The sequence below is a fragment of the Rhea americana genome, unplaced genomic scaffold (genome assembly GCF_003343005.1).
Source record: "Rhea americana isolate MKP2758 unplaced genomic scaffold, rheAme1 scaffold_67, whole genome shotgun sequence".
Classification (NCBI taxonomy): Eukaryota; Metazoa; Chordata; class Aves; order Rheiformes; family Rheidae; genus Rhea; species Rhea americana.
The window spans coordinates 897,609-911,090 of NW_028186834.1; the positions used below are offsets into that span (position 1 = coordinate 897,609).

The 13,482-nt window shown below is 42.2% G+C and overlaps 1 protein-coding gene across 1 annotated transcript in view; it reads left to right on the plus strand.

The window, feature by feature from the left end:
- The window catches only part of NXPH2 (neurexophilin 2), a 35,678-nt gene extending 22,202 nt beyond the window's left edge, over positions 1-13,476 (plus strand). The window contains exon 2 of the mRNA XM_085320915.1: positions 11,701-13,476. Coding sequence (XP_085177041.1) covers positions 11,701-12,444 — 744 coding nt within the window. The 3' untranslated portion in view covers positions 12,445-13,476. The remainder of the gene's footprint in view (positions 1-11,700) is intronic.
- Positions 13,477-13,482: the final 6 nt, after the last annotated feature.

The following is a 13,482-nucleotide window of genomic DNA, read 5'->3' on the forward strand; positions in this document are numbered from 1 at the left end:
ATAATACGCAGCTCCACTCAGTGATTTTTTTCTTCTTCAAGAGAGTAATTCATTTAGGAAAGCAGCATGCATGCATGTGTATAGGCAGCAGTAAAATAGCTAGAAGTGCTCCAGCGTGTTACCTCATGCTAAGTGGTTTGGAAAGGAAACAAAAAGATTTAATTTAGAGAACTGCCATGGTCTTTCAGACATAATCTGGGGAGGCACGAGCGGTGCGTGTGGGCAGCAGGATCTCCAGAAACATCGCACTTACTTACTTACTTCCACAGTGAAACATGTTTTCTGGAAGAAAGCTYTGACTTTGAGGTGATGAGGCCGAGGGCCTCTCGCGTCCCTCCGCGCACCTTGCTCAGGCGGCGGCGGGGGGGAGCGGGTTGGCAGCCCGTCCTCGAGCTCTGCTCGCTGTCCCTCGTCAGCAGGATCGCGGCTGATGGGCACAGCCCGCGTGCTTGGGGCCACCGTGGCTTTCGCAAGCCTTTGATGCGGGAGGCACTTGGCGGCTCTTTTCGGTCTGGAGATTTGCGTGCTGAGCTCTTAGCGTCCCCACGCGTGTGGTTAAACCGCTGTAGGAAAGCGGTGCGGGTCGAGCAGCGGACTTCTGCCGGGGCACCGGCGTGTTGTGCGCTCGCCTCCCTGCCATCCCGCYGCCGGGGGGAAGGTCCGAGTCCGGAGCGATACCGTGAAAAATATCTGCATTTTTAACACGACTTTTCCTCCCTAACGTGACAGCAGGTTGTGCAGCCGCCAGCGAGACGTGCTTGACAGTGAGCACCGGAATAAAGTTCAGAATAAAGAGCTTGGAGATCATTCTGGCTACCTCTCCCCCGCTACGGTTGTCTCCTGTTAAAGCCAGCAACTCCATGTTTGCGAGCACGGAGTACCTTCCGGCGGCGGACTCTTTTAATTACCTCTATCACTTCAGTGACAGGTTGTTAGGAAATTCGGCCTGCAGTGAAGCAACAGAAAAATCTTATGCCTTATTTAAATCATGGTGTTCATTGCCTATTAAAATGTAACTTCTTGCTTCAAAATAGGATTAATTAAAATGTACAGGAATGCAATTCAGTTACGTTTTATGCTTTGGCCCAGTGCATACTTTTCATAACTCATTCCCAGAAGTAATATTCGGGGCCGCGTGGCCTCCTCGATTCGCCCATTAAAAGCRCAAATGAATACCAAACCTGTCCTTTTCAGAAACTTGGCTCAAGTGCTGCCATTGTTAGATTTTTTTCATAACATATTGCTTTGGTCATTAYTGTTTTGCAAGATAATTGTACCAGGGATCTAACTTGTGACAGTATCCAAAGAGGCTGAAAGTTTGCTGCAGCACCTTTGTCTTTTAAAGGCCGTTTGGGGCTTGTTATTTTAATCCTTGCGCAGCCCGATTTATCACTTCAAACATCTGTCAGCTGGGCTTTGTCTTGAAATTGATAGTGATGGTGTTACTGATTTTTCAACAGCAGCTGTTAGAGGTTCATTAGTTAGACTCTCAAAGGGGGTAGATAGCTGTAATATTTTTCTTCGTTAATCATCTCTTATGTGTTGTAATAACGCAGAGTTTGGACTCTGCTAGAAATGCACAGCTTCTCTCTGCTTCTTGCTTGTCAAAAGCATTCTTTTATTCATTCAGTCTGGCTAGATTATTGAAACTCTCCCCCTCGTAATACAGTAAAAGATCTGAATAGCAGCAYGGGTGTAATGAAATAGAAAATCATTATTTGCTATTTCGTAGTTATTGTGCAGGGAGGTCAGTCGTGGTCGCRGAGTTCCGATCCAAACATGACTTGGTTCCAACGATGAGATTGAGGGCTCTTCTATAATTCAGTTTTAATTTAAATTTTACAAGGCATACAAAGCCTAGATGACAGCTTCAGTAAAATCAGGTTTATTTCTAACAGATACAGCAGTTTTCCGTTACTATATTCTCCCCACCACATCATAAAATATTCTTAATGGTTAACTACGCTTCTTAAAACACTTCTCCTGAAAATCCCTCCAAGTCTGCTTCTGCCTGAGAGCCACCGTGACTCCTGCAAGGCACTGCTGGGGGCTGGAGCATCTGGGACCTCTCCTGCGGTTAAGAGCATGTCCATGCYACTGCTGGTTCAACCAGCACTGTTACCCAACAGATAATTACAGTTTGAAATTAGTATTTTAATGAACTGATCTTAGCAAATGTAAAGTGAAGTCTCCCAGGCAATGAAGAAATAAGCAGGAGGGAGAATTATTAACTGTAAGACTCAACAGACATGGCCAGCACGTGCCGTCTCGGCAAAGGAGTTAAGTGTTCTGGTTTCTGCATGCAGTACGAGAAGGCATGTTGAAGTTTTGGTCCTACAGGCAGCTGAGTAGGTTTTGCAAGTGGCATGGTGGCTTCAGCGGGGATCAAAAGCACCTGGGACATTTCACAAGCTTACCAGGCTTGAAATGTCCTCTAAAAGTAACTGAGCATGGATTTAGATGCAAGATTCTTCCTAAAGCACAAATCTCAGTCCCATTAGCCAATACACATGTAGCCATAGCACCAAAGAYGTTCAATGCAAAATGGATTGCAATAGCATAGCCTGAATTTCAAGCAAACATACATAGTGATTCAAACATGTGTGATAATTGGTTCCTCTGTACACATCCTCACAGTTCCCTGTTCATCTTTCTCTCCTGACCTGAACAGTAATGACAATAAGTGGTGTTCATGGAGCTACTTCTGAGTCTGCAAAAGGTCACTAGGAAAAGCAATCCAAAACCAGGCTTAAATTCATCTTGCTAGGGTCTGCATCAGTATTGGAAAATTTTTATAGCTCAGCAAATCAAACAAACCAAAAGGCTGCAAACTAATTTGGAGTAATGGGAAAAAAATCTGCTGTCCAAATCATATTAGTTATTGGTGTATCCACTATCTAGGCAATACAGAGCAGCAAATCTGAAAGCTTTGATTTAAGAGGAAGGATGACAGAGACCAGGAGGGCTGATGAGAGCTCTCTACCCCATCCCTGCTCCACACACAGCTGAGCTGCAACAAATTATGGTGTAAGTTTCACAGACAAGCTAAAAGTTATGCAAGTTTTCAGTAAACATTGCTTTCTACATGCTGGTGGATCATAGTCCACGCATGGGCTACCAGAGGGAGGATACCGTAACTCCAACAATCGTTTCATTCCTGTGAATCAGAGCCAATAATCTGGATGGTAAATTGACTTTAATCAGGTCCCTTCTGAAATGTATGAGCATAGTATTTGAAGGTTATTTGGATGTGCTGCTCAAGGTTCCTTTCTGACCCATCAGAAAAGATTAGACGTTAYGCCACGGGGCATTATGGCAGTACGACCACAGGGCAGAGAATGCTAGCGTGGAATAAACTATATTTTTCTTGAATTTGTCCAAAACTTCCGATGGGTTAGGCACGATCGCAGGTCAGGATGGCAGCGTGTCGTGCTCGAGGAGGTGCTGCCCGTTCGCTGTCTGGCAGCCCGCAGCGGGGAGCTGCGGCTTAGCCAGCCGAGGTGCCATCCAGCATCCTGCGACCGTGGGAGTGTGATTATAAGGACTATTTTTCTACAAATAAACCAAGAGGATATGTATTTTCTATTTTAAAAGAGTTATTTTAGATTTAAGGGAAAAAAAGGAGAAATAAGTAAAGTCTTCAAGAGTAGCATTTGTGCACATTTTTTTGGCAAGAAGCAGTTGTAAGAATAGGTTTTCCGTTGTCTCAGCAAACGGCAGATAATTCAATACATGGATATCATTTAAAAACTGTCTATGCTATGAGGAATTTATCCAATTAAGGCTGGAGGGAACATTTAAGATAAGCAAAAACTACTAGTCAGGGTTGTGTGAGAAATGGCAAATACTTTCCACAAATACCTTTATAGAAAAAGAAATTAATTCTAAAGCCTTTTTAAAAAAAAGAACTTTCACTTCTTTTCTTCTGCTTCCTTCTCCTCCGAAATTTGTTTATCAAAGTGCCTGTCTTGGAAAAATACTTTCTCGCAGTTTTGTTTTGCTTTCTCACAGAAAATAGGAGAATTTCAACATGATTTTTGTCCTGTAAAATATGATACAGGGTTTGCACTATCTGCTTTGTTTAAGGATAAGCAATGAGCTCATAGCCTGAATTTGAGTGTCTCCCAACGTACTAGTTTGTTTTGGATTGATGTGTCTGTCCGTGGGATATTTGAATGTTATTAAATATTCTCATTAAAGTAAAATTTGCTCCCTGTTACATTCCCTAGCCTTTAGGAATATATAGATGCAGAGAGAGACTTTTCTCTCTCAGATCTTTTCAGAAAAACCAGCAAAGTACCTTTCAGCAGCACGCGGTGAAGCACACTTCATTAGATTCTCCTATCCTGGCACAAGCATAAAAGAGGAACTTGCCACATTATACTACGGAAAAATAGCGCTGAGTCTGTATATTTGCTTTTATGTCTCTGGTTTATGTTTCCTGACTTAGCTTCTGCAACAGTTTGGAAATCTTGAAAGGTAAAAGGCTAAAAAGTTAAAACTTCAAGCAGCTTGAGCAGCMTTTACTGTTGTTTTCAGGTTTCCTGCAGGTATTTATGTTTGTATTTCTGCTTATCTGTATTAGTTGACTTTAAGGCAATGAAATGTTATGCCATCATTAATATTCACAATTAATCTATTGGTACATAGTTTGAGTCTGTCCTTCCTCATTTTCTCTCTGTCGCTTTGCTGTTACGCTGCTCTGACATTTCCCCAGCGATCCTGAAGAGAGGCGGCTTTGGAGGAAGTCACATCACTAACGGTGACAGCAGCGCGCCGTACCACAGCCATCGGCCTCAGTGCCGTCAGCAGGGACGGCTGTACGGCATCCCTCAACGGGGGGAAATTTCTTTGTGAGATTCATCTACAAGCAGAAAATTTAATGGGCTGCARAGCTCGATCATGAAGGGTTTTTTTTTTCCTGCTGAAGCAGCTTGTCATTTTAGTTTTAACTACRGGAGACAGGACAAAATTGTTAAAGCAATCCAATTACATAAGCTATTGAACAGGGGATTTCTGGCCACTTTTCATTAGTGAAAGAAAGTAGCACTACCTGTGTGATCCTTTAAAACTTCCAGAAGTGCAAACGGTAACGTGCCCAGGGCGATGCGGAGCAGTGCGATGCGGAGCAGTGCGGGCAGCCCGCGCTCTGCCACGGCCCAGCTCCGGGGTGGAGGCTCAGCGCTTCTGCATATCCACACCCTGCTCTGCCGTGGTCTCCCCCGATACGGGATATCTGCTGAAATCAGCRTGGCACACTCTGCGGTCCCTCCCGATGAGCCATTTTGATGTGAGGCAACTAATCAGGCAGATGAACTCTGAATTTCTGACTTGATTTTAACTTTGCAAGAGAGTATCTCAAATCTTTGGTCACCTCCCAAAGGAGAGGAGGCAGTCACAACAGCCAGCTAGTATCTATTTATTTACAGTTTAGCGGGGGAACAGGAAAGACGGGGGAAAGTTGTCTTAGCTCGGGAAAGCGCGTTGGGTGCCCTTCACAGTCTGGAGAGCAAGGGCATCCCAAGTTACGAGTTTCAGTCTCTCTTGGACGTTCACCACCCCCGCGTTAGTGCGGGTAGATGTGACAGCRATTTGTGTACAGTCTCTAGCTTTACGTGGAGAAAAAGAATTCCGAGCTTTTGACAAATGTGGAACAAAATTGTTACTCAGCTAATCAAGCTAAGCAGACAGGCTCTTTCTTCATTCAGACTGTACTTTTGCCGGTGTATTACTTGTAGTTTTTTGCTCTTTATAGTTGCAAATTCCAAGCACTGCTTCCAGAGCCACGTAGGACCTAAGGGGAAACGAAGGCGAGGCAGGAGCTGCGCACCCACCGCAAGTGGCTTCCCCATCGGCAGAGGCTCTCCCTCCTCCAGCAGCTCAGCACTTGGGTCCCAGAGCTTGGGCSAGGCGGCAGCTGGAGGTCCATGTTGGTGAGGGAAGTGCACAGGCAGAGATGGCGACACATTGGCACCTTCGCTTTTATCCCCAAAACGCAACCGTATGTTATTTCCTTTATAAGGGGGCACTGCCTTCGCTGTCCGCCTGGCCGCCCACCGTCTCGCGCGTTCAGCACCGTGATTCAGCCCTGTGGTCTCCAGCCTGCCCTTCCCTGACACTCCAGCACTGCCACAGCCCCTCTACAGAATACAGAACGAGCCAAAAAGATCTTTGGCACGTCTTTACTTCTGGATGTGCTGAGCAGGTGGAGAGAAGGGCTGCCCCGGGGCGCTCTGCTTTCCGTGCCTGCCGGACGCTTAAGGGAGTTTGCTCTCCCTTAAGCACGACCGTCAGGGGAACAGGCCACGGGATCCCTGATGGGGAAGGACGGAGAAAGCGTGGGAAGCTGCCGTAGCTCCATCGTTCCGCTGCGAACAGTTGCAGTACAAAGCATCCCTAGCAGGGTGCTCTGGTAAGGAGGACGCTAGCAGGAGCTGCGGGGATGTTGAGATGTGGGKTTTTTGAAATTCGGACAGCAGTTCCTCCCCGTTCACTGTTTCTTTCCGCCAGCCCAGTATTCAAAGGCTGCGGAGGGGCCAGGGGCTCGCTGCAGGCTGGATTTGGCTGCCCTGCGGACAGTCAACGTCCCAGGGAGCCGGAGCACCCCGCAGGCAGCCAGCCGCCTGCAAGGGGCGAGCGCCCRGAGCACCTCGGGTCGCGCAGCGACTCCTCCAAAACCACGACAGAAGCTTTCAGCTCGGGCGGTCAAGCAAGCGTTCAGCTGCCCTCTCATCTCCAATATACTTAGTCATTTTTTATACTTTCTTCACAACCAAGATAAGCTACACAATTTAGCTCTACTTCTTTGGAGCTCTCTTGTTGTTCTCCAAGTAGGACAGCGACATAAACCTCAGATATTCACAYAGAGTTTTGAACTTACAAAAACAATTTCTAATAAGTAGCTTATATTTACTGCACATTTAATCCAATTTAAAATACCTTTAGAGGAAGGCCTCAAATCCTTGCAGGCTGTTATGTTTACTGCAAAGCTGTATACATCCTCAGCTTCGGCTTACTCTAGCTCAAGTTGGCTAATTCACACTTGCACATTGGATAGTTGGCTGGGAACTGCTGTAGACCACAAATTCAGAACGAAAGGGACCAACACAGAATCTTAGGACCTGTCTGGAAAAGAAACATTTTAGATTCAGTGCAAACAGCTCTTTATTTTTTTTTAATGCAGGCTGACCTGCACAATATTTAATTTTGCTTTCTCAATGGAAAGCAAAGTCTCCCAGAAGAATTTTTGRGAGGAGGGATCAAAACAAAATTTTCCCAGTGAATGCGGGAGCATGAGCATGGGCTGCCATCCTCAAGAGTATTTCTGCATTGGTAACTTAAGTTGTTAATTCAAAGCTTTCATTCCTAACAAAAGCAGCAGTGGTAAATGAGGGTTAAATGAWCTTTATAATTATGAAAGCACACGGGTTTACAACATTCTGAAAAATAAGGCTGTGACTGGATGGAACAAATGTGGCTCTTTTATATAACCCTGCTGAAAGAWGATGTTGCTTAATTCCTAAATTCCTTGAAGCATTCCTGACAGCACATCTGCTACCATAAAACCCATCACAGCCTCTGCCTTTGGGAAAAACGTATTTAATAATCAGTAAAGTTCAAGCTCAGCTTGTTGTGATGAATTATTAGAACCTGTCATCATTTTCTTGCAAGAAAAGGCTATAATGGAACACAATTTTATGTTTTTTTCCATTTAATTGATGACGGTCTGAGTTTTTATTAATCTTTCTGGGCTCCAGTGTAAGCTGCTGAAAAAGCTAATATGGTATCATTGTATCTAGTTAATGTGTGTGTTTGCAAAATTGATAAGGCTTGTCAAGACATAAATTATTTAAAATTTGATAAATGTGTTGAAATCATTGAATTTTCAAACAGAGAAAGCAGAGCTATTTCTCTTGCCTCCTTCCCCCCACTTCAAACTCAGGTTTTTGTGCAGCAGCTCAATGATCCTGCATTATTATAGCGACACATGGCATRAAAGATACTGAAATTAGCATGAGGAAGCCGGAGACATGGCGTATGCAGCTACGGTAGCGACAAGAATATGAACCTACAAGATAAAATCTCTCGGATATTGTCACCAGATGATGGAGCTAGCAGTGAGTCCGCTCGAAGCTTCCCCAACTACCAGCTTTTCGTGTTGGCGAATGTTGGGGTGGAAGGAGGTCCCCAAGTGCTTCATTTGTGGGATAAAAAGATCCYAGTAGCACCAGTGAGTGACCAAATGGTAGTTCAGAAGTATTGATTGCCGTAGACCTATTTCAGCTGTTTGCTGAGAGGTTTAAAATGACTCCTGGCAGGGACGAACCTATAAAACTGATTGCAGGTGATTGATTAATAACCTGGAAACAATTCCCAAAGCTTCAGGATGATTAACCCACACATGGGTTCACCTGATTTTCTTTAGTGCCTAKAGAAGGGTTTGGGAGCAAGTTCCACATTAATCAAGTGTGAGCTTAAACGGACAAATAAGGAAAATACAGCRTTATATCACTTTCTCATCAATACAGGCTAATTTTTCCCTAATAGTTCACAGGGAACATGATTTAATTCTGTGCCTCTTTACCGCAATCAAAATCACTCGTGGAGGAGAAAGATTTTGATGGGTAATCATGATCTATCAGATCAGAGAAGCACACAGAAAGAACCAATAGATTGAAAATGCACGCATATACGCCACATAGTACTTCTGATTTTAACTGTTCTTGTGATTAACCTATGATAAGAAATAAGCAAAGGATATAGTGAATTCTTATATCTTGATGATCCAAGATTATGTCCATTACTGGAAAATACCTATACAGTCTAATGGAAATATTTAGGCTCAGTACAGAGGTAACTGGGTGACATTTTATAGCYTCAGTAATCCAGAAAAAGATTAGGTGATTTCTTCCATTTGGAAATTGATGGTTTGGAGGGAATGGGAAAATGCAGGTGCAGCAGAGGAGAACTACAGCAATAGCCATCTATTTAAATATATACACGAACTTTAGTAAGCAAGTATTTTTCAGACACCCTACTAGCAATATTTTCAACTACAGAAAAGCATTACAGTAGAATAGGGAGATGCTGAGGAAATCATTTTTCTAGCATGTGCTACATTCTTTTAATGCAGATTTTTTTATTTCTTGGAAATTGCTAACCAAATGAATAAACAGTTGAACAAAAAGCATAGTCCATCCTTGCTAATAACAAAAAGCTGTCAAGTGAAGGGCCTTTGCAATGGGTAAAGGAAAATGATCCCTTAGAGAGTTCGGTTCTCTCATGTCRCAAAAAACTTGTTATTTAAAATAGAAAAAATCTGCACACCGAGAAAATTTTACATTAGAAAAGCATAAAAATTATTCACATTTCTAAACAATCCAGCATCGTACCTGCTCCTGCACTGCRTGGAGCAGGACCAAGCTCTTTGTTAGCCACCTTTTTGTTATTGAACATTTACAAAACATAACAAATTTACATTCCAGAGCTTGTAAAGACTTCCCTGCAGCTGATTCAGCTCACAACTTTTTCAACCTCTAGTTCCTGTAATGAAGTCAGTGAAACAAAACAGCAGTAGGATGAAGTACAGTCAAGAATTAAAGCTGCACAAGTCTTTCTGCACACTATTTCAGTCCCACAGTCTGCAAATCATTTCAAAGGGGGAGTGGGGGGAACCTTACCCAGTTTAAATGAAAGATATAGCTGGTTGATTACTGGTTGCTATTCATGCCTTTAACAGGAATATTATGTCTTCATAATTCAACAACTTGTGTTCCCATACTATGAAAGCTGTTTCATTGCAACATGAAACAGTCCATGTGGCTCAAGCTCCAGGACGTACTCTGTTGTTGTACGAGCGTATCAGCTGCTCAGGGTAACACATACATAGTTAAAAGTAGCAGTATTTTAGCATGATACAACTCTGCAATTCCACTACCACAGTTTTGAAATGATTGTGCCCTAATACCTTATAGATGCGACAAGCCCGATGGGCTTTAGCATGCGTTAGTTTTCTATACTTCAGCCGTGCTGAACCTTATGCCTACGTATTTTTTCTTTTGTAACAGAGCTTTCTGAAAAAGCAGTTCAGAAAGTAATGCTGTGCTGTCTCATTTGGAGTGAGAGCCCCCTGAAGAGACATACACCGAGTATTACCAGGAACACATGACTCAATGTCCTCTAGATTTCTTCAAAAAAGAAAGGGGAGAAAATCCAAACAGTTATTGCACAGATTTCAATAAACATTGCAAAAGAAAAGTAGCCCAGAAAGACAACTGTGTAGGTTCCTCCGCCCTTGTCAAGGACAGGCGTAGCTGAGTGCGGGTACAAGCAAAGTTAGAACCACCTATGTACCAAATGGCTTTGAAATTTTAAGGAAAAAATACTTAGAAACAATCTGTAATTCCCTCAAACTTAACAGTACTTGAGCCGTATGAACCCCTTTTCGTTCCATTTACACACTTTATAACATACAAGTGGATTAAGAACAATTGCAGCTCAACAGCTGAACAGTTTTTCTTCATAATGTGAAAGATGGCATAAAATCGCCCTGAAGACGAGAACGAGCATGAAAGCATGTTTTACAGAACTTATGCTCAAGACTTCAGGGAATAAAAAATAAAAAGGAAAAAAGATGGTAACTTCTGGTGTGTTGAAACAATAATCCTACTTCTTTCCTCTTTATGAATATGCTTGAGTTCTGTATTTTCAACAGGACTTCTCTTCTGCATGTTATAAGAGAAGGATGTACATGGGCAATACATCTCTACATTTAATTGGAAATTGGTATTTACTAAGTTTKGAGCTTTTAACTTTGAACTCTAATAACACTCTGTTGATACTAAAAGCAACKATTTGCTTTCCGATTGCAAACAGTTTTGCACTAGACTTAGCATTTATCATAAATTTGATATGGCCAAGCTTAGAGGAACTCTGTGCCTAATATTGCTCAGCATTTCTGGAAAGTCAGGCCTCGGTAAATATGGGCAGCTTTGCACCTGAGGCTGGAACTCCAAAAATTAGTTATTTTCATTACCTCTCTCACATGAAGAACATAAATTGATATACAAGATTCAGAAAATTGAAAAAGGCAAGACTAGAAAGAGCATAAAGATATAGCAGACATTTTAACGTGTGAATTTTATAGGAAAAGCACAACACTCAAAGCGTTTGAATAAGAGGATTTTAAGCTTTAAAAAGTTGGAAGGGTAAGTGGGGGGAGAGAAAACAGAATGAAAAGTTCTGCTTTTCTGTTTCACCCCATGTTTCACCAATAGCAGGATCACCAAAGAATCTYGGAGGCACACAACTGTTGCTAAGTGATCCACAAAGATGTCATTTTGCTGCTCAAGCTTTCTGATGTCCTTAGGCATGTTTTATTCTAAAGGATCCGTAAGCAAAGGGTGTCTGCCTGCTCATGCAYATCGCAGCCCTTAACCTTTCCGGATTTGTTCTGCTGGGTGGCTCCCTGATTTATAGGGATCACAGACTTTTTTGCATCTTCTGGATAAAATGCTCAAGCCTTCATTAGGCAGCAGACATTACTCATTGCAATAGTCCACATAACTTGACCTACCTGTTCAAAGACCAGTCTTGTAACTAATGTGTTGGATCCTGTTGATCTAAAACTTAATGGCTGCTTTTGTATATTGACGTTATTACTTTCACACTTTATAATTCTTTCTTTCTGTTTTGAAACAGGTATTTTGTGACGCTAATCAAGTAGTACAAGCCACAGATGTGCTGGATTGGGAAGACAAGGATGCTGCAGAGACATTGGTCGACAACGTGGTCCACTCCAGGATCATCAATCCTTTACGTCTMTTTGTTAAGCCATCTCCAGTGTTGAAACATGGCCAGGTGTCCTACTCGGACAGCATTGAAAACTTTTGGGAGTGGTTGTCCAACATCACGGAGGTTCAGGAATCTCTTGCACGAACTAAACGCAGGCCAATAGTAAAAACTGGGAAATTCAAGAAAATGTTTGGATGGGGTGACTTCCACTCTAACATCAAAACTGTTAAACTGAACCTCCTGATCACAGGGAAAATCGTTGATCATGGCAACGGAACCTTCAGTGTTTATTTCCGACATAACTCGACAGGTCTCGGAAATGTTTCTGTAAGTCTGGTGCCACCTTCCAAAGTGGTTGAATTTGAATCATCTCCACAGTCGACTCTGGAGACCAAGGAATCCAAGTCCTTCAATTGTCGAATTGAGTATGAAAAAACAGACCGCGCTAAAAAAACTGCGCTGTGCAATTTTGACCCTTCAAAGATCTGCTATCAAGAGCAGACTCAAAGCCATGTCTCCTGGTTATGTTCTAAACCATTTAAAGTTATCTGCATTTACATTGCTTTTTACAGCATAGATTACAAACTGGTGCAAAAGGTCTGTCCTGATTATAATTACCATAGTGAGACTCCATACTTATCCTCTGGCTGATATAATGGATATTCTGAATAACTGTAGAAATACAGCATCAGTCATAAAAATAAGTATTTCCCTTAACCTTTTGGAGAGGAATATCTTTTCCTATCAGGTTAAAAAGTCTTTAAAAAATGTAGCTGTATTTGTGCTGTATCGTAAATAATCAAACTGTTTATGTAACAAACATTTTCATTTGAGATCATTGCATTTTCACTCTCTCATCGTTAATAAGGGAACTGCCAGGCAGACAGGTGAGCAAAATCAAAAAAAAAAATGCACGTAATGAACATTGATCTTGAAAAGGAGCTTCTTGTTAAAGTAGACTTGATGGCAGGRAGGTTTTTGTCTTTTACTGATTTGGACAACACTTTGCGGGAGGTGATCCCGTTTCTTACTGGAAGCTATAGAAGCTGATGATATACAGAACAAATAATAAATTAAGACTACCACCAGCTGCTTATATACAAAATCCAAATAAACAACTCTCCCACTAATTTCATGTCACACATACAGGGCTCAGAAAATCTAATCCAAATATTAAAAGCAAGTGCTGTTTCTATGAAAGAGAGGAAAGGAAGGTGCATTTCTGTGAGTTGTGGTAGTTGTATGTATTCATTGGAGTGGAAGAGTGAGTAGTTCTTCCTTCAGAATTCTTACCTGTGGATATGCAATGATGTAATTAGACATTGATGTGCTTTAGTTTATAGGCACAAGTGTACAGGTTTGGTGTACATTTCTTTCTTCTGTGGTCACCATTCTTTTTGGTTATTCTCAAATATTTACATATACACYAGTACTAGTCTTACAGTGATAGAGAGTTTGTGTACCTTGGAAAAAGATGATCTCTGCTTAAGCCTGAAAATGATACAACAGAGGCCAGCTTCCATTCAAAGGAAGCAATTATCTTATCTTGCTATTTAGCTCTCYTAGCATTATGCTGTAGCAAGGAAAATACATCGCAGCGTAAGGATAATACCTGAATAAAACAAGCTTTCTGCGTAGTGATACCCAGTTGTCTTCCTTAGTACGGTATTGCATATTTAAAGCCAGTAT